The sequence below is a fragment of the Exophiala xenobiotica genome, assembly GCF_000835505.1.
Source record: "Exophiala xenobiotica strain CBS 118157 unplaced genomic scaffold supercont1.6, whole genome shotgun sequence".
In the NCBI taxonomy this organism is placed as follows: domain Eukaryota; kingdom Fungi; phylum Ascomycota; class Eurotiomycetes; order Chaetothyriales; family Herpotrichiellaceae; genus Exophiala; species Exophiala xenobiotica.
In genome coordinates, this window is record NW_013562489.1 from 3,631,822 (window position 1) to 3,651,263 (window position 19,442).

Genomic DNA, 19,442 nt, shown 5'->3' on the forward strand with positions numbered 1-19,442 from the left:
CACGGGACTCGTCGCGGAGCAATTTGGCCCTCATTTTGAATGCATACATCGATGTGAAAAGAACATCAACACCATTACTATCACTCTGCTTTGCGGCGGGTCTGGAAGACTTTACCTAGCTGTATCACACGCCAAGTGCGCTCTTGGTCGCCGAAGTCTTCATTTTTCCTTCTAGATCAAATTTTCCTCCATCGCGTTCGGATGTCGCAGCCTGCCTCATGATAGAAGTGACAGCAAGATCATCTCAATCCTCCCCACCGCCACCATTTGTGAAGAGAGCAAGGCATGCCCCCTCCAGGTGGAGGTAAGAGGAAGAGAGGGGATCGCACATACTCTGACGATCAACAATATTCACGTCCTTCGCCGCATCGCCCAGGAAGTCTCAACTTAGCCCAGCAGGGCAACTTCCACTCACCGAGCAATGAGCGCGACTATACGCAGTCGCGAGGCAGAGGTGGAAGAAGATCCAGTAGGGGTGGTCGAGGTGGTGCCAGCGCGTCTAGCCCGGTCAACAATACCGACGAGAGCGCCGCCACGACTGTAAAGGCGCCCTCCGCAGACAAAGAGTTGAGCAGTATGAACGGCATCATGTCTACGACCCAGGCTCCTACGCCTTCCGTTGCTACGTTGACGAGCCCTCCTGCCGAGACTCAGCCCTACAGTTACACTTATTTCACGGTCGAAGTCTGCGATTCGTGGCAGACCGGCGGGATGGAGGATGTCTTACGGCAGGGCCTGGCCGCACTACAGGAGCATGACACAGCCAAAAGCTCCGCCATAATGCAGGAACTATGCCACTCCGTTATCTACGGACGACTAGACCCCTTCGATGCCGGCAAGTTGGTGAAAACAATGATCGAAACAGAGGCTCCTGCGAAAGGCGCCCAGGCTGCGTCCAGGCCGACACCCCTTCAGACCGTACTCCTCGACTCAATATCCATCATCTTCGAAGCCACGTCCAACCTCCCCACCGATCGCTTGTCTGCCTTCCTGCTTACCGCAGAGATTCCCTATGAACTACTTCGCCTGGAGTTGGACGCACCTCTGCTCGAAAAATTGGACTTGATAAGAAACACGTTCAGTCGCATGAATATCAGAAAGCAGACCAACTTGCTATACCGTCAAGCCAATTTCAATCTGATGCGAGAAGAGTCTGAAGGGTTTGCTAAGTTGATGACTGAGCTGTTCACCACGAGCGGAAATGAGCCTCCCACCGCCGAAATTGTTGAAGAAACGGTCGAAAAGGTCAAAGCAATGATTGGAGCCTTTGACCTCGATGTCGGCCGGAGTCTTGACGTCGTTCTTGATGTCTTTGGTGCGGTCCTTGTCAAACAGTTTCGATTCTTTGTCAAGTTTCTCCGTGCTAGTCCCTGGTGGCCTCGGCCTGCGCTCCATTCCAAAAACAATCCTTCCCTGGCTGGTCTCCCTCTGTGGGCGCTTCCGGGCTCTTCTGATTGGCATCTAACAGAGGAGCAAAAGGACATGGTTGCTGCACAAACTCAGGCACGTGACGAAGACTTCTGGCCTCAGGCACGGGAAAAAGGCCTACAAGCATTTCACCTCCTCGGCCGAACAGGAGTCACCCAAGAGCAGATGATTTCGGCATCTGCAGCCTCTGGCGACGATCTTTTGGCGCAGTGGATACGAGAGACCGGGATTGTACCACCACCAGGAAATCGTGACGCTGCACAGCTCCTCGGTTTCAAACTCCGCTTCTATTCGTCTTCTCCAGCACGCGACGAGACGGATGTGCTTCCTGACAACCTCATCTATCTGTCCGCTCTTCTGATCAAAATTGGGTTCATCTCTCTGAAAGACCTGTACCCTCACATCTGGAGAAGTGACGAAGAAATGGAGGAGCTGAAACAACAAAAGACAAAGGAAAAGGCTGAGAGAGAACGGGCTGCAAGGCCTGGCGCAGGTGCAAAAAATGCATTGTTGATGGCCGGTGCTCTTGCAGATGATACAGCGCCTGTTCCTGCCCGCCTGAAAGATTCAACTACTCGCGCCAGTACTCCGTCCAGAGAAGCTGACACCGAGAAAGTCGCTCCGAGGGACGCAAACGAGCCAGCGGATCAAAAGGTCCTTTTGCTGAAAAGTCTCCTCGCCATTGGAGCACTTCCTGAGGCTCTGTTCATTTTAGGCCGATTTCCTTGGTTGATGGACCTCTTTCCAGATCTCCCGGAATATGTTCACCGCATCTTGCACCACTGCCTAGGCAAAGTCTATGGCGATATTCAGCCGTTGCGAGATCGTCACACTCTGCGTGCACGAAACCCCAGCTACGAGACTGATGTACCTGGCTTTCAAAAGGGCCAAGTGAAGATTGTCGATACACCAGAGCGGAAACTTCTCAGATGGGCCTTGCTTGACCGCAATGACAGTGTGGATGGAACTGATTATCGCTTCTACTGGGACGAGTGGAATGACAACATTCCAGTCTGTCAGTCGGTCGACGATGTCTTTACACTCTGTGAGACTCTCCTACCTTTAGTGGGTGTGAAAATCGGTCACGATCCTGGCCTGCTCCTTAAGATCGCCCGCATCGGCAAACACAGTCTGCAGGCCGATCGGTCGGAGCGCAATCGCTCGCGCTGGTTGGATCTGAGTAAACGCATTCTGCTGCCCTCACTCAGTTTGACAAAGTCCAACGCAGGAGTGGTCAATGAGGTCTTTGAACTGATCAGCAACTTCCCAGTTAGTGTACGGTACTTGATGTATCTGGAGTGGCTTTCTGGAAGAACGTCTCGAAACCCGGATATCAAAGCGGCTTTCGATCAAGCGCGGGCGGAGACAAAAGACATCTTGAAGCGTATTTCCAACACGAATGTACGGCCAATGGCTCGAGCTCTTGCCAAAATTGCATTCGCCAATCCTCATATCGTCATCACCACTGCTCTGACTCAAATCGAGGTGTACGACAGCATTGCAGAAGTCTTTGTAGAAGGCGCCCGGTACTTCACTGACCTTGGGTACGATGTCCTCACTTGGGCAATCGTTAGCTCGATGGCAAAGGCCGGAAGAAGTCGTACCCAAGAGGGCGGCATGTTCACCAGCCGCTGGCTTTCGGCTCTCGCTCATTTCGCTGGCAAGATCTACAAACGGTACGGCATGATGAGGCCGGGCCCGATTTTGCAGTATGTTGTGGAGCAGCTTGAACACGGCAACACAACAGATCTCAAAATGTTGGAGCAAATCGTTCTCGCCATGGGTGGAATTGCAACGGACACAAATTACAATGACGCACAATTACAAGCAATGGGCGGTGGTCCATTGCTGCAATCTCAGACAATACTCCAACTCCTTGACCGGCGTCATGATTCGAAAAAGACCTCGGAACGACTGGTGAAATCACTTCAAGACACTGGGCTGGCAGCCAAGTTCTTGATATCCATGGCTCAACAACGGCAGGTTTGTGTGTTTGAGGAGGGTGACGTGCCACTGAAGGCTATCGGAAATACCTACGATGAAGTACATCGAGTGATGATCCAGTACCTCGACTTGCTGCGTACTAACCTCTCCGCCGAAGATTTCAGGTCAACCATACCTGATGTGGTCAGTCTCCTTGTTGACTATGAGATTCGCCCTGAAATCGCATTCTGGATTAGTCGACCGACCATCTCAAAGCAAATTGTCGAGTTCGACAGGGAGAATGCCAAAGATCAGCGGGCTGACGATATCGGAGAGAAGGCAGTCGGTGGCGACGTCGAAATGTCAGATCATATCAACGGCGGCTCGGAAGAGGACGGCGAAGCTGTCGAGACCGATATTGCGGCTGGCGGTCCATCGAGCGAAGTCGATTTCAATGGTCCGAGTCTCGATCCAGACTCAAGTTGTAAGACTCCTGGCCCTTCCGACACACCCGCAGAAAATTGTTGGCATCCTGTTATGCGAGACGTGATGACAGCCATCCAGCCATCATTACCCGAGGAGGTGGTTGAGCAAATTGGCACTGGCTTCTACGCCACCTTCTGGCAACTTTCGCTATATGACATTACAATCCCAGGCAAATCATACGAGGATGAGCTGTCCCGACAACACAAGAAGATCGCTGCCATCTCCGCAGATCGCTCGGACGTGAGCGTGTCCGGCACGAAGAAGAAAGAACTTGCAAAGAAGGAGATCGCGGATCTTATCGATAAGCTGCTAGCCGAGAACAAGCAACATCTGAAGGCATTTGCTGAAAGCAAGGCCCGACTTCAGCGCGAAAAGGATCAATGGTTCCTTGGAATGGCCAGAAGGGACAAGGACCTTAACACGGCCTTGATCGAGCACTGTTTTCTTCCTCGGCTCCTTTCCTCGCCACTGGATGCCTACTTCTGCTTCAAGTTTGTCAAGTTCTTGCACGGAGCTGGAACACCCAACTTCAGGACGCTTGGTTTTTACGACTTGATTTTCAAGACGCCACGGCTCGTATCGCTGGTATTCACGTGCACTTCCAAAGAGGCAGACAATCTCGGAAGATTTCTCAACGAGGTGCTCAAAGATCTCTCTCGCTGGCACAGCGCCAAAACAACTTATGAAAGAGAAGCTTGGGGTAGCAAGAAAAATCTGCCCGGTTTCGCCATGAAGGTGGAGAGTGGAAAGGTAGTCTCTCTGCTGGATTTCGAGAGTTTCCGCAGAGTGCTTTATAAATGGCACGGCAGTCTATATGCAGCATTGCAGAGGTGCCTGGGTTCCCCAGAGTACATGCACGTTCGGAACGCAATTTCGGTGTTACGAGCTATCTCGGCCGTCTACCCAGTTATCAATGTCCATGGAACAGGACTTCAAAAAGCTGTTGATAAGCTCCGCGATTCAGACAAGGAAGATTTGAAGGTCTCATCCCAGGCTTTGCTTGGCGCGCTACATAGGAGGGAGAAAGTATGGATTGATCCACAAGCGTTTCGACAAGGTTCGGACAAGGTTGGAGAGCAAGGTCAGGCATCCTCCCAATCAAAGACCGAAGCCTCCCGCAATGCGTCGGACACGCCGATCAAGAATGGCGAGGATGGTGAAGTCAAGGATACCGTCATGACAGATGCTTCTACCAAGGAAGACGACATGCCACTCGGCGGCAAGAAGGACACGCAAGTTGGAGGCGCGACCTCTGCGCCGTCAGCGGAGGCCTCGAGACCAGCATCTCGACCAGCGTCACGATTGGCAGCACCCAACGGTTCTTCTACGCCTACTAGGCCGGGTCCGGACACGAATTCGACCGCCAAGCAAGACGGTAGGCCAATTCGTCCTGAAGCAGGTAGACCTCAGAGTCTCCCAAGACGTGTGTCACCACCACCATCACGCCCGCTTCCAGCAACCCTACCCAGTCGACCAGACCTCCCTGATCTCCGCACGGGCAGCCGAGAAAGTCCCCGTACATCGTCAAGACTGCAGAATGATCCCCACAGACCAAGTCCTGACCCTCGAGTGAGCCATAGTCGGGATGCGAGGTCCGGTTACAGAGGACCAGAGCCGCCCGTTGAGGCATTTGACCGTCACGCTCGGAGGTACGAGAGGCCGGATGGGCCCCCGCAAATGGGCCGTGAGGAACGTGGATACAGTCGAGAATCAGAAAGAAGCAAACCGTATGATCGACCCTTGCCACCAGAGAGAGAACGACCACCGACCCGTCTGCCACCAGTCTCTGATCGCGGCCGAGATGGTCGAGACCGCGAGTCAACACCTAGATCACGGCCGGCAATACCTTCTGAGCCAGGAACATCGAGCACCCAGGCCCCTCCGAGAAAAGAAGCCGATCAAGCGACTCCGAAGGAAGGATCAGCGACGCCGTCCTCGCAGCCTGCGATCAATCCGGCCCGCGCAGCCTTGATCGAGGGTGGCTCCGACCAACGTTCGGCCTCAGCAACGCGAGGACCCGGGGCAGATAGATCCTCAAGATCCTCGCGTCCTACCTCTCCTCGTAGAGAGGAAGATAGACGGCCTCATTCACGTCGTGATGGAGATGAACGGCCTCCTCCTAACCACCGATCAGAGCCACCTTCAACACGACCGCCGCCGCATTCATCTTCAGCGACGGAGCCTTCTTTCGGGCCAAGCTCTCGTTCCAGCGGGCATGCAGGATTTAAGAGAGATTCCAGACAAGCACCGCCGATTGACATGCAACATGGCCGGCTCGAGCGAGAACATCAACCACAGCGGTCTGCAAGCTCACGCGGTCCTGAGCAACAGCAGGATTCCGACGTTCCGTCTGGCCCTCGTAGTAGAGCAGCACCCGGAGGGCCACCGCCAATGAGGGCGCCACCGTTGAACACACAAAACCTTCCCAGCTCTGGTAATGAAAGACCAACTCCCACTGGACCCTCGAGGCGACACGGTCGGACGAGTTCGTACAATGAACAAGCGTCCTCACCAGGCACGTCTTCAGATCCTGCTGGTATTCATCCATCTCGCTTGAATCAGATTGAGTCTGCGACGCCTGAGACACCAAAATCTACTCTGCCGCCGCAGTCGCCACAGCAGAGTCATCCTCCATCAGGACCCAGAGGTAATGCTCCCCCTGGTGCCCCGTCAGGACCTTCGCCAGCATCCAGAGGTCCGCCTTCCGGACCTCATGGGTCGGATCTGGGAGGCCGTTCTGGACGTAATAACCGCCACCCGCTGACGGCTGTCAACAATACACTCGCTCAAGCTGGTACATCAATCCGCGGACGGGGCATGAGGCAAGGTGGAGAATCTTTCGGTATGCCTTCTGGCATGGCACCTCCGCCTCCGCCGCCGCCGCCTGCTGGCCCTCCAGCAAACCACAACTCAAGCTCAAATGGGTTCTTTCCACAAAAAGATCTCTTCCCGACTCAGAACCCCAATGATGTACCTGTTGGCGCGCGACCAGCTCCTTCGCGGCATGACAGCAATAGAGATCGCAGAGCCGAGCTTATGGAGGAACGGGGGTCTGAAAGAAGATCATCTCGGCATACTAGTCGGCACGATGATACGCGCGGAGATCGAGACCATCGAGGCGAGAGGGAGAGCAGAGATGGTCGAGATGACAAGCAGGCTGCGGGTGACTCCGCCAGAAAGGACGACAGGCCAGCTCGAAGGGAGCAGTATTCCCAAGAAGGCAGTGACAGGAGAGGAGGTTATGCAAGGTCTGGACCACCTAGGGATGATCAACAATCCTCGAGAAAGCATGGTAGAAGTGAAGAGGCTCCATCACATGGCGGAGGACCTGGACAAGGCATGGGCGGTAGAGGTGGTGCTAGAATTGCCAGTGAAAGCAAGCGACCTAGACGTGGACCATGATCTTCTGGAGGATGGAGCTGAGAGACTTCGATAGGATGGAATGTGGATGACATCGATGGGAAGGCAAGGCTGAGGCTCTGGCACAATGCCGACGAAAGGATCTTGCCAGCTCTTGTTCAGAGCGATAAAATTCTAGGCAAATTGTCTTATTACACTCAAAATGATGAACAGATCTCATGAACAACTTGAACGCATTTAAGTACTGGTGTTGATGGGCGTGAGGAAAGCTGAACGGAGAATATTCAATTGTCTGACCATGGCTTTTAACTGCGACATTGGTGTTGGATTTCAAGTGGCACGCCACATCTACTTTTGTCTGACGGTGAGGCTTATTTTCTTGGAGAAAGTGTGGCTTTTGACACTTCATGCGCATCCGCAATTGGCATGGAACAAACAAGAGCTCATCTAGATCTCGACTTTGTGTTACTCACTCAGGACACCTATGCCATACCTCAAGGACGCGCTCTTCAAGGTCAGATAATAAGAGGCTGTCTGCTTTGACGTCGTCGCGCGCCACATACTCGCCTGCACCAATTCCACCCAGGCCGATGTCACTATGAAGCGAAGACCGACGTCGTCCCTGTCCTAGAACACTAGTATCACAGGATGGCAAACTACGGCGCACCCTACGGCGGTGGTGCTGGCCAACCCTACCGAGACCCGAGATTTCACGACCCTCGAGCGCAACAACCTTCCTCTTACTTCCCGCAGACGGCTAGCCCGCAACCTGGATACCAGCAAACTGCCAGCCCACAGCCCCCGCAGTATGCTGGTCAGCACGCCGTACAATCGGATAACCAACAACACGATGCTATGAATGGCCTTGCTGGGCAGATGGGAGGTCTGGATGTGTCAGGTGTCCCTGCACGATCGCATCGAAAGAAAGAGAGGCATGCATATCATGATATTGGGCCAGCCCCGGCTCCTGCTCCCATGGGCAACGCTGCTCATCCAGGGGCGCTGGGCGGTCCTCAGTTCGTCAATGACGCCCAGGCTGTGCCCGGTACAATTCCTGGCCAACCTGCACAAAGCTTTGTCACTCCTGGGGACAAGTTGAGGATGGGAGAGGAGGCCGTCACAACTCAAGGTCGTGTTGATCCAGAACAAATACCGAGTGTAGCAAAGTCCCGAGACCTGGCAACACAATTTTACCAGGTAAACGTACATGCTACGATGGAAAAGCACCTTCCGCCTCCTGGGGCCGTACCATTCATCGCTCACGATCAGGGAAACTCGTCCCCAAAATTTGCCCGGCTGACGGTCAACAACATTCCATCCACATCTGAGGCGCTTGCATCGACAGGACTTCCATTGGGCCTTGTCTTGCAACCATTCGCTCCGTTACAAGAGGGTGAACCGCCTGTCCCTGTTCTCGACTTTGGTGAAATCGGTCCTCCCCGTTGTCGGCGATGCAGAACCTATGTCAATCCCTTCATGACTTTCAGATCTGGCGGAAGCAAATTGGTCTGCAATATGTGCAATTTTCCCAATGATGTCCCTCCCGAGTACTTTGCTCCGACCGATGTGGCCGGCATAAGAGTTGATCGCATGCAAAGACCGGAGCTTATGATGGGCACTGTGGAATTCTTAGTGCCCAAAGAGTATTATACGAAAGAACCCGAACCTTTGCGATGGTTGTTCCTGATCGACATCACGCAGGAAGCCATCAATAGAGGCTTCCTCGCGTCGGTGTGCCAAGGGATCCTGGACGCACTGTACGGGCATGAGAGAGAAGACGTGACAGAGGAAGATGGAAATTCCCAAAAACTTCCAGCAGGCGCCAAGATCGGCATCGTCACTTACGACAAAGAGATCCAATTCTATAATCTGACGACCGGTCTGGCAACTGCTCAAATGATGGTGATGACGGATCTTGACGACCCTTTTGTGCCTTTGTCAGAGGGACTGTTTGTTGACCCACAAGATTCCAAGGAGGTCATCACTTCCCTTCTCCAGTCAATACCCACTATGTTTTCGACCATCAAAAATCCGGAGCCCACATTGTTACCGGTTCTGAATGCAGCATTGGCGGCTATGGCATCTACAGGAGGCAAGGTGATATGTTCCCTCTCAACGCTACCCACATGGGGACCAGGAAGACTGCACTTACGCGATGACGGCAAAGGCCGTGACACAGATGCTGAGAGAAAGCTGTTTACAACCGAGCACCCAGGGTGGAAGAAGACTGCTGGTGCAATGGTGACCGCGGGCATTGGAGTTGACTTCTTCCTTGCAGCAGCGGGTGGCGGCTATATGGATGTGGCAACAATCGGGCATTTGTCACGATTGACTGGCGGAGAAATGTTCTTCTATCCCAATTTTGTCGCACCGCGGGATACGCTCAAGCTCCAAACCGAGATCAAGCATTCCCTGCACCGTGAGACAGGCTACCAAGCGCTGATGAAGGTCCGATGCTCGAATGGATTGCAGGTCGCCTCATACTATGGTTCGTTCCTCCAACACACGTTTGGTGCCGACCTGGAAATTGGTACAGTCGACGCCGACAAGGCTATTGGTGTTTTGTTCTCTTACGACGGCAAGCTGGATTCTAAACTGGATGCCCATTTTCAGGCGGCACTTCTCTACACTTCCGCAACAGGGCAGAGAAGAGTCAGGTGCATCAATGTGGTCGCTGGCGTCAATGAAGGCGCCACCGAAACCATGCGAACAGTCGACCAAGATGCTGTTGTGAACATCATCGCAAAAGAGGCATCCGCTAAAGTGGCCGAAAAGTCACTCAAGGACATTCGGGCCAGCATTACTGAGAAGACTATTGATATTCTTGCTGGTTATCGGAAAAATTTCTCGGGGTCCCACCCGCCTGGTCAATTGGTACTCCCAGAGCATCTCAAGGAGTTCGCCATGTACATGTTGGGGCTGATCAAAAGCCGAGCGTTCAAAGGTATGTCGCACTATGTCAGCCGACGTGTTGATGCTTACGATTCGCAGGTGGCGTCGAGCCGACCGATCGCCGCGTACACTCTGCACGATTCATGAGGTCTTCTGGTGTGACAGAAACAGCATTGTATCTCTACCCTCGTATTTATGCCTTGCACAACATGGCTCCTGAGGACTGTTTCGCCAATGCTGAAACGATGCAACTGGTTGTCCCTCCAACTCTTCGGGCCTCATTTGGTCGCGTAGAGGAAGGTGGCGTGTACTTGGTGGACAATGGACAGGTCATACTGATTTGGTTGCACGCACAAGTGTCACCGAACCTGTTGGAAGACCTTTTCGGCGAAGGCACGAGCAGTCTGCAGGATCTAGACCCTATGATGAACGAGCTTCCCATCCTGGATACTCACCTTAACGCACAAGTGCGTAACTTGCTCCAATACCTCTCGACAGTGCGAGGCAGCAAGGCCGCATCTTTTACTCTGGCCAGACAAGGACTGGACGGCTCAGAATTCGAGTACGCTCGAATGCTGGTCGAAGATCGCAACAACGAGGCCCAGAGCTATGTTGACTGGCTAGTTCATGTTCACCGTGCCATCCAGATGGAGTTGAGTGGGCAGAGGAAGAAGGAAGACACTGGCGACCATGAGGGCATCTTGAATAGTTTGACGGGGCTCAAAGCGCCGTACTGGACATAAATGTGAAAGAACAATGACAACAAATGAAGTACTTGTCGGTATCCCCTGCCGTCTTTGAGATCTGCACCACCTGATGGCACCAGACCCTGGCTTCCACTACACTCTGCTGGGGTAGCTTATATATCGGTCTTTACCGCATGTTGTCTCCCGGCAAGGATAGGGGGAGGGCGTGCCATCGGGAGTGATGCTGGTTTACTCTTCTCGGAGTGCAGCCATGATGGGCTCCATATTCTTTCCCAGTACTTAGGTCAGCATGTTGCGTTACCCGTCACCCATCGCGTGTGCTGCAAACATCGAGGGAGGCAGAGACGCCCTCCATACGAGTATCACTATGTCCTGGGTACCTGGGTAGGTACAGTAAGTCGCATAATTTGGCGCTTGGGTGCCGTTCGAGGAGAAAGAGCAGTGATGACCGTTGGTGTATCACGAGCGCCTCTGTGGAATGCGAGGTCCAACTGCTGTAGCCACAGTGGGCACCTCACCACACCACTGTCCTCGCTGCTGTTTGTCCTCGAACGGCACCCAAAGGCCAAATCGTATGATACCCAGGCACCCAGGAGACCGTAGTAAACTACTGCGCCAAAGAAACTCACGGGGCAAAACACTCCGTACACTGTAACTTACCGACCAGACACGACTGTACTTCAACCTTGGTCCTTCGCCATTTTCCAAGCTCCCGTCATCGACGACGACAAACCTCGCTATAAATTCTTCCCGAACAATCTTCCCTGCTTTCCCGTTGCTGCTGCTGCTGCTGCTGCTGTTCGCGCGAAGACCCATATCGACGCGGCCAATGACCAACAGGTCCAACCCGTCGGCGTCGTGCGTGTACACGCGCAAGATCTCATGTCTCCTCGACACGTAGTCCGACCACGCGTTCTCTCGTGACTTGCGGATCTCAGCTGCAGCCCCTCAGCCCATAGGGCCTGAGTGTCAGTGGTGGGGAAATAAAAAAACTTATGCAGACCGCGCAAGAGGGAGGGCACAGGTGTACTCGTACTGACCTTCACCGTGAAACCCGGGCCCCATACCGAACATGACCCCGTCTGGCGTGAAGACTTCGTCGGCGAAGCGGTGGCCGATACTGGGGTCTGGAATATCGAGCAAATAGTAGAAATGAGCGAGAAGACGCCGAATTTCAGGTTTCACGAAAACAGCAGAGGGCCATTCCGTTTGTGCTGTCGCATATGAAGATGATGGTGGCAATGACATTGGAAAAGATATGGAAAAGGATGCTTTCGTCGAAACTCGATCAAAGACCAACTCGTCAGTTACTCTCCTGGTTGATCTTCTAATTGCGAGAAACGCCGTCTACTACGTCATGTCGAACTCGCGCAGAACGATGGAGAGGGACAATCGAGATGAATTGGCATAAAGAGAGTCACAGCCGGCCAGCAGGAGAAAAAAAGGTATCGTCGATCAGATTGCGCGCAGAGTCCAATTGCCGACCAGAACTCCGTTTTTCAAAAGTTGATTCAAAGAAGAGGCTACACCATTCCCATTCACATTACTATTCATCAAGTCATAGCCCATAACCAGATATTCTGTTTTTACAAAAAGTTGTCCCTGTTTTCACCATGATTCGGCTGCGGACTTCGAGGAGGCGGCATGTACGGCATTGACATTCTGTTGTCTCGACTTGGTTGTCCAAACGGCTCTCGGACTGAGTGCGGATAAGGTGCCGCGACTACACCACTCTCTTGCCCACTAGGGCCAGGATAAGGCGCGGAATTCGATTGGGGTTGGTTGTATCGCGGCGTATATTTGTCGTCATATGTCGTTGTCGCAACGCCAATGTCGCCCTGATCGTAATACTCGGGCGCCTCACTAGGGTCACTCTCCCTTCTCGGCATGGCAGGACGAGATGTCGGCATACTCTGGCTGTTGGCGAGCAAATTGACGCCCTCTTCACCACCGTATTGAGGTGGTGGGGGAGCGCCAGTGTATGCAGTTGGTCCGCTGAAATTGGACATCTTTTGGCCCTGGGCATATTCACTTGCGGTCGTGTTCTTGCGCGACATGTCGTAACTCGAGTCGGTGTGACGATGCTTGCGACCTTTGAAGAGCCATCTGGCGCTGCGACCGGTCGCTTTCAACATGTCCCAAGCATTGAACGAATCCCACAAAGCCTTCACTCCCATGAAGCCGCCCTGATATGAAAGACGCGAGTCTTCTCCTGGAACGGCCTCGGCCAATAGTTCTTTCGAACCTAGCAGGTACGGTCTCCAACTGAAAGACCAGATATGAAAAATCGAGAAGAAGGCCATCTCAACACACAGCAAGAGAGCTGGAATTCCGACTTTGATGTCTGGAGTCTGCACCTTGTTGCTTGCTTTTATCGCGCCGGAGCTGGTCAAGAAGGAGATGGTTGTGGTCTGCCAGAAACTCAAGAAAATGACCAATTTGATGGCGGTGATCTTGAGCAGGGGCTTGTGTTGTCGAATGTCGTCCTTAATCTGCACGTAGAATTGGATCAGGCAGTACATGGCCACTGTGACGCCGATTGATTCGAAGACCATGACCCAGACGTGTGAAAATGCAGGATTGAGAGATTCCAGGCAGTAGAGGTCCGCGGCTTGAGTGGCGACCGCAACCAGGGTAAAGAAGACTCGGACGAAGCAGTATTGGAAAATGCAGACCCAAATGACCTAGAAGACATCAGCGCCTGCGCAGACAGAGAGAATGGGGGGCACCTACATTGAACCACGTGAGACCGCTCCTAGGGGTTCTCAAGAAGCCTTTGTCCGGGCCTCCAGTACATTTTTGGAAGTATTTCATGGGCCAGACCCATTTCTTGGGTGTAATGGTCCTGAAGTAGACTTTCTGTTGGTGCAGGTCGGGAGCAATATATGCGCAAAGCAGACTGAAGAAGGAGGCAATGGCAAAGGCTTCGTAACAATCTCGAATGACTTCGAAGTAGACGCTGTGGTTGTAGTAGTAGTAAGAAAGGAGGGAAACGGCAGCGTAGACAGGGACCATGAAGAGGATTCGAATGATATGCCTTTGCTCCCATGGTTTCAGGTAATGCGTTGCGTGCATTGTGATGAGGAATAATGACACCACCACCGCGATGAAGGTGAATATCGCGCCGATATAGAGTCCAAGGTCGTGCAACGTCTTGCCATGCCATATAGGATCTTCTGTGATTACCATGTCCTCCAACGTGGTGTTACATTTTGGCCAACCCATCTTGAAAATGCGATGCTATGTCCCGTGCTTTTTGTCTTATTCTTCAGGGCGATATCGCATAGCGATTGAAGCGGAGGGTACAAACGAGAGAACAGGGGGCGCCAGGCCGTTGCGACGGAGACAGAACACGAGGAGGTAAGACTTCGATTACAGGTACAGCGGGAGCGCGTTTGCGATTTCGATTCTGGTGGGATGATGGAACAAGAGAGCGAAAGAGACAGTCAACCGGGTTGGCTTTTCTTAGTAGGAGTGCCCAAAGAGAGTGAGTGGTGAAAGGCCAACAAAGCGGTGGAAGCGACGAGGAGGCTGCGCCGCAACAGATGACTGGGGCTGGGGTTTGGATTGTGTCGAATTTAGGTGCAGGAACATGTCGCTGGAGCCCTCAGAGCCCTCACGAGTTCTTTCAGGCGTGCATTGGAGACCACTGATGCCACTCACGACCACTAAACCCCTGTCGTGCCCATTCAGAATAGCCCGACGCAAGGCAGGAGCAGGGGACTCGCGAACAAGGGCTGACGAGGCCACAGCTGATCAGTGGATGCATTTCTGGCGCCCATCAACTCTGGCTCAAGCCTGAAACAACCTCTGGAATTGCTTGCATGTGGCAGTGTCTAGGCTCCATCATGGCCCTATCCCTATCTCATCCTAGTCTGTGCATGGTGGCGGGCATGGCATAAGACCTTGTACGGGGCGTCACTGGGCGTTAAGCTCACCCAAGACTCTTTAGGCTCTCTAGGCACTCCAAGGCCAATTCTTCGCAGAGGCTTGGTTCTACGAGCTGTTGGCCTGATGCAGTCTAGGTACTTGTATGCAGCTCCCACGGACATCATCGAGTTGTGAGTGGTTGGGTTATCGCTTCGAACATTAAATTCTTTGTCTTCATTGTCTGCATATAGAATCCCACCCTGCTTTGGCTCCGGGTATCTTGTGAATGCGGCCTCGACCGACGACAACGATACAAGTTTATACAGCTCGCTCCTTTCTGACGAGCAAAAGCCTGTACCCAGAGTTGAACTGGGTCTGGAACTTTCCTCGTCTCATTCATCCCGCTTTGAACCGGGTTTTTCGCGTTTCAACTTCTCACCAAGCAGTCAAATCACCAACCTCAGCCTCTCCAAAGGTGCTGCTCTTGGTCATCTGACCAACTCCATCCTTAACTTCTCCATTTTCACCTTGGGCGCTCGCAATGCCAGGTTTGTTCATGATCTCGGGAAGGAATTCTCGGAAGAATCCCAGCAGATAGCTGTTGACCTGCTCAAACTGTAACAGGAACGCATCATGCCCTTCAGGGCTATCGATCTTGCCTAGCCGCCCATTGGGAATATCCTTAGCAAGCTCTTCCTGCTCGGCGATCGTGAAAAGCCCATCAGACTCGATGCCTAACACCAAGGCAGGTTGCTGGATCAGCGCCAAGGCATCCTTCACGCTGGACGTGCGGTTTCTTGACACATCATGAGTGTCGAGCTTGCGCGTGATCGCGATATAACAATTGGCATCGAATCGTGTCACAAACTTCGTACCTTGATACCGCAGGTACGACTGGGCCGAAAAGTAGTGGTTGGTGGGCCGCGAACCTTTGCGGCTGACGACTGGTACAGGCACTGTGTACTCCGTGTTGCCACTGAACTGAGGATCTTTGAACGTCGCCGTCTGCGCGTCATCTGATGACGATGATTCCCCCCTTTGCGATTCCGATACGGTGCCGCTGCGGGAGACAGGGCGAGAGCCTTTGGCACGGCTGTGGCCGTGATTATGAATCGACCAATGCTCATTGTAAGATCCTTTACCATTGCCATTCTCTTGGTTGATTTGCTGCCTCTTCGAAAGGTCGGGTGTGTTTCGTCCAAACCGGGCCTCGAACGAATCTCGGCTTCGATAGGTGAGGAGGGCAGACATGCGCGCAGCCCCCAAGCCTGCGGTGGGGGGATCTTCGAATTGGTAGTATCCATCCTCATACTTCGGGTCTGAATATATAGCTTGTCGCTGTGCTTCGCCCCAGCTGATCCCCCAAGCACTGTGGGTTGCTGATGTAGCGATTGGTGCAATGCACCTCACATAGTCTTTTCCAAAATATGCATATTCGAGGCATAGCATGCCTCCCATGGATCCGCCCACAACACACGCTATTTGTCGGACGCCTAGGGAGTCGAGGACAATTTTATGGATACTGGAATATATCGTCAGCCTTTGCACCTCGCTGGCCCGCACCTCACTCACTTCACGTCATCTCTTATCGTGGTAAGAGGAAATTCTGGGCCATATCTTCCCAGTGTAGGATCGCCATCTTTGTTCGTCATAGGGCTAGCGCTGCCGTAGGGACTCCCCAGGCTATTCAAGCAGACAATGAAGAATCTTGTCGTGTCGAAAGCCTGTCCCGGTCCTCCGAGGAGTGGACCCCACCAGTCTGCCACGTCTGCGCTGCCACTGAGCGCATGGCATATTACCAGCGCATTGTCTCCGTTCTCGGATAGTTGCCCGCGCGTGGTATATGCCACAGGGGCGTTTTTCAGGATGACGCCCGATTCGAGGGTAAAGGAAGGAACGATAGCGATCTTTTGGTCAGAAACCAGTTGCGCGTAAGGATTTTCAGGTTGGCCATTGGCACTCTCTACGGGATTTAGTAGCCGTTCACTCATGTTGGGCGAAGCGCAATAAGGGCTCGCAGACAGAAAGGATGGGAGAGGAGAGACACTGACGGAGTTGGATGGGAGAATGGCTCTCGCCATTGCCCGTTGTCGACGCCATTGCGGCGGTCAATTTTGGAAATCTTTTTCTTGTCCACGGAGATTGCGGGGGAGGTGTGTTGAAGGTGTATACGAGGTCTTAGGTGAGATCCATTGGCATGGGATATTTGTAGGTTCTCCTTTCGTATGGTGAGTCAGAAACAGCAGGTCGTCGTACCTGAGGTGGGAAGGTCTACGAGTGGATATCGAGAGGGTGTCGAAACGGAGACAATTTTTGTGATTGATGACTCCAGAGGCTTGGGGAGAAATCGGTATCGGCAGTTGGAGATCAAGGAAGCCATTCACAGACCAGTGTCTGCTGGCGTCATCATTGGCGAATAGCAAGCGAGAATTTTCAGCCTCGGCAGGTCAGTGCTCAGCCTTGTGCTTCGAAACCTCCATAACGATAGCCATCCTTGTTCGCCGTCATGCTGGTCTATGTACCGCACAGTATGTCCAGTCGTGCCATCCCAACGCTTTTGCCTAGCCCATATGTATGCGTCGTTATAAATGCCTGTACAATGCAATTGAAATCCTTTCCTGATCATCACAGATTCAGCTTGAACCTGGGATGATGCCTGATCTTTTCTCCATACTTGCAAAACACCCAAATCATGGGCGTCATCCCGAGTGCAATGAAAGCAAGCAATGAGTTCCCCCATCCCAGGCCCAGACACTGATACATGCTTCGCCCTGCAAGAGGCAGCAGTGCGCCACCTATGGATCGGAGGACCGTGTTTGCCGCCATTGCACTGGCAGCGTAAGTCGTATAAGCATCCACCAAATACGTGCCGATCGGCATGAACGTCATGATCATTCCAGCCCCAAAGATGAAAGTCCCAATCAATGGCACGATCCAATGTACCTTGTACTCTGCGGACCAGCCGTACATGAAAAGGCCAGCAGGAATCAAAAATGCGCCTGGCCACAGGAGAGGCAAGCGAAATTCGGGCTTGAGTTCGCCGCCTTTGGCCCATTTCCTCAGCAGTTTGTCCGAGTAGTACCCGAAGATGGAGAGCCCAGCCAGCTGACCCAGCCCGATGCCCAGGTATACCAGGCCAACATTGCTCGAACTGATGCCGTATTGGTCTTCGAACACGAAGGTGACCGTCGTAAATAATAGATAGAGATATCCGTACGTCACCGCGATGTACAGGGAGACACCAAAGACGATTGGTGAGAAACACAGCATCTTGAGTGGCCGCACAATGGATAGGAGGAACAATTCTCGGGGCGTCTTGGGTGACTGGAGGGCAGACCGCAGCTTTGCATTGCCTGTCTCCTTCCGGAGCCTTTTCGCTTTTCGCTCTAGAAGAACGGGCGGATAGGTCTCCCTTTGGTATATTACGGTAAGCACCAGTAATGTACCGGTCTGGCTGTTGTCAGCGTGAGTCGGCAAGGGTAGTGACGCACTTACACAGATTGATAGAAGATAAAAGTCCCATCGCCATCTACAGATCTTATCAGCTCTTTCATCCACGTAGAGCTCATATATCCCTTGGAGGAACTCACCCAGCAGCAGCGGAAAGATAGGATCCCACCACAGGACCCAGACTGTCGAGTTTTAGTAACGTGAAGGCACAGATCGCTAGTAGGGGAACTTACCTAGGACCAAATAGGATAGGAAAACTCCATATAGACATGACCTTCCCTCGCTCTTCTTGCTTAAACGTGTCGGCAATAGTTCCCGACCCAACCGTTATTGGACTGGATCCTGCCACACCGGCTAGGAACCGGAAAACAATGAGCATTGAAATACTGGTAGATCTCGAGCAGCCGATGGTGAAGACCAGGAACAGAAAGGTGTTGACGTGGTAGACTGGTAGACGACCATAGTGTTCCGAAGCAGGTGCAATGATCAAAGGCCCGAAAACATATCCAAGGACATAGATTGATACGACGAGTGACGCCAAAGCGACACTCTTTTCGTGAAATTCGTCCATGACCAACGGTACACCTGGTGCAAAGGTGGACGAAGCGAACGGTCTATGATGGTGTTAGCATGCGACTATGCAATATTCCTAGGGTACGACCAACGTCAGGAAGGTAATGCTGGATATCAATGCGATATTGATCCACTTCTTCGTGGCAGGCCAGTTCAGTGGTTTCTCTGGATCGTCTGGACCATCCCAATTGACAATGCTTGAGTCAGGTGCCTCTTGGATGGTGACTGCCACATCTGCATCTTCGTGCTTTGACATGACCTTCTCCAGGTCTCCAGGTTCTATCGTGAGTTGGTCACGCGTAGCCTCTGAACTTGACCGATTAGAAGATATGGCGTCCATGGCTGCAGCATTTTCGGTGGGTGACATGCTGTTACCGGTTATGGCCGATTTCATCCCTAGCGAAGGAAAGGTCAAAAGAGAAGAATGTTCTCTGAGTCACCTCATGCCTCAATCATTAGCAGTGGCACTCTCCTAGCAAAGCCTTTCCAGGGAAGCAGTTCGGACGAAGAGGCAATCCGAGGCAAAAGGGAAAATTGGCGTTCAGCCGGCAGATATGCAGCGGGCCATTGTGACTAGGTAGGTGAGTCAACATCGATCCCTTATGGGCTGGACCAACCCCCAGGAGACAGCATCATGACCTCTTTTGCGGAATGGGGGCCGATGTTGGCTTTGTGCCAGCATTTTGGTGCCTTGATGGGCCGAAAGGTGTTGGCTGCCGGCAAAATCGGCACGCTGGAACGGGGCTCTGAGGG

The 19,442-nt window shown here is 52.8% G+C and overlaps 5 protein-coding genes across 5 annotated transcripts; 2 read left to right on the forward strand and 3 right to left on the reverse strand.

The window, feature by feature from the left end:
* Window positions 1-93: 93 nt before the first annotated feature.
* On the forward strand, window positions 94-7,417 carry PV05_10632 (uncharacterized protein). Its single transcript, XM_013457097.1, has one exon. It carries the CDS (start codon window positions 286-288, stop codon window positions 7,237-7,239), a length of 6,954 nt encoding a protein of 2,317 aa, XP_013312551.1. The 5' UTR covers window positions 94-285; the 3' UTR covers window positions 7,240-7,417.
* A 212-nt stretch (window positions 7,418-7,629) lies between these two features.
* PV05_10633 (uncharacterized protein) lies at window positions 7,630-10,881 on the forward strand. Its single transcript, XM_013457098.1, has 2 exons — window positions 7,630-10,141; window positions 10,189-10,881. Exons 1-2 carry the CDS (start codon window positions 7,846-7,848, stop codon window positions 10,830-10,832), a joined length of 2,940 nt encoding a protein of 979 aa, XP_013312552.1. The 5' UTR covers window positions 7,630-7,845; the 3' UTR covers window positions 10,833-10,881.
* A 1,365-nt stretch (window positions 10,882-12,246) lies between these two features.
* On the reverse strand, window positions 12,247-14,397 carry PV05_10634 (uncharacterized protein). The gene is made up of 2 exons (XM_013457099.1): window positions 13,530-14,397; window positions 12,247-13,480 (listed from the first exon to the last, which is right to left on the reverse strand). The coding sequence occupies exons 1-2, from the start codon at window positions 14,019-14,021 to the stop codon at window positions 12,383-12,385; spliced, it is 1,590 nt and encodes a 529-aa protein (XP_013312553.1). The 5' UTR covers window positions 14,022-14,397; the 3' UTR covers window positions 12,247-12,382.
* Window positions 14,398-14,877: 480 nt separating this feature from the next.
* On the reverse strand, window positions 14,878-16,989 carry PV05_10635 (homoserine O-acetyltransferase). The gene is made up of 3 exons (XM_013457100.1): window positions 16,718-16,989; window positions 16,239-16,629; window positions 14,878-16,188 (listed from the first exon to the last, which is right to left on the reverse strand). Exons 1-3 carry the CDS (start codon window positions 16,764-16,766, stop codon window positions 15,102-15,104), a joined length of 1,527 nt encoding a protein of 508 aa, XP_013312554.1. The 5' UTR covers window positions 16,767-16,989; the 3' UTR covers window positions 14,878-15,101.
* Window positions 16,990-17,144: 155 nt separating this feature from the next.
* On the reverse strand, window positions 17,145-19,364 carry PV05_10636 (uncharacterized protein). Its single transcript, XM_013457101.1, has 5 exons — window positions 18,782-19,364; window positions 18,350-18,730; window positions 18,257-18,298; window positions 18,162-18,195; window positions 17,145-18,116 (listed from the first exon to the last, which is right to left on the reverse strand). Exons 1-5 carry the CDS (start codon window positions 19,081-19,083, stop codon window positions 17,292-17,294), a joined length of 1,584 nt encoding a protein of 527 aa, XP_013312555.1. The 5' UTR covers window positions 19,084-19,364; the 3' UTR covers window positions 17,145-17,291.
* Between the last annotated feature and the right edge of the window lie 78 nt (window positions 19,365-19,442).

Bases quoted from the DNA above. Each gene is read 5' to 3' on its own strand.
- PV05_10632 (XM_013457097.1), top strand. From the start codon at position 286: ATGCCCCCTCCAGGTGGAGGTAAGAGGAAGAGAGGGGATCGCACATAC.
- PV05_10633 (XM_013457098.1), top strand. From the start codon at position 7,846: ATGGCAAACTACGGCGCACCCTACGGCGGTGGTGCTGGCCAACCCTAC. The intron at 10,142-10,188 runs GTATGTCGCACT...TACGATTCGCAG, and splicing joins CAAAAGCCGAGCGTTCAAAG to GTGGCGTCGAGCCGACCGAT.
- PV05_10634 (XM_013457099.1), bottom strand. From the start codon at position 14,021: ATGGGTTGGCCAAAATGTAACACCACGTTGGAGGACATGGTAATCACA. The intron at 13,481-13,529 runs GTAGGTGCCCCC...GATGTCTTCTAG, and splicing joins GCGGTCTCACGTGGTTCAAT to GTCATTTGGGTCTGCATTTT.
- PV05_10635 (XM_013457100.1), bottom strand. From the start codon at position 16,766: ATGGCGTCGACAACGGGCAATGGCGAGAGCCATTCTCCCATCCAACTC. The intron at 16,630-16,717 runs GTCAGTGTCTCT...TAAATCCCGTAG, and splicing joins CCATTCTCCCATCCAACTCC to AGAGTGCCAATGGCCAACCT. The intron at 16,189-16,238 runs GTGAGTGAGGTG...GATATATTCCAG, and splicing joins ACGATAAGAGATGACGTGAA to TATCCATAAAATTGTCCTCG.
- PV05_10636 (XM_013457101.1), bottom strand. From the start codon at position 19,083: ATGAAATCGGCCATAACCGGTAACAGCATGTCACCCACCGAAAATGCT. The intron at 18,196-18,256 runs GTGAGTTCCTCC...TAAGATCTGTAG, and splicing joins TATCTTTCCGCTGCTGCTGG to ATGGCGATGGGACTTTTATC. The intron at 18,117-18,161 runs GTAAGTGCGTCA...GACAACAGCCAG, and splicing joins TTTATCTTCTATCAATCTGT to ACCGGTACATTACTGGTGCT.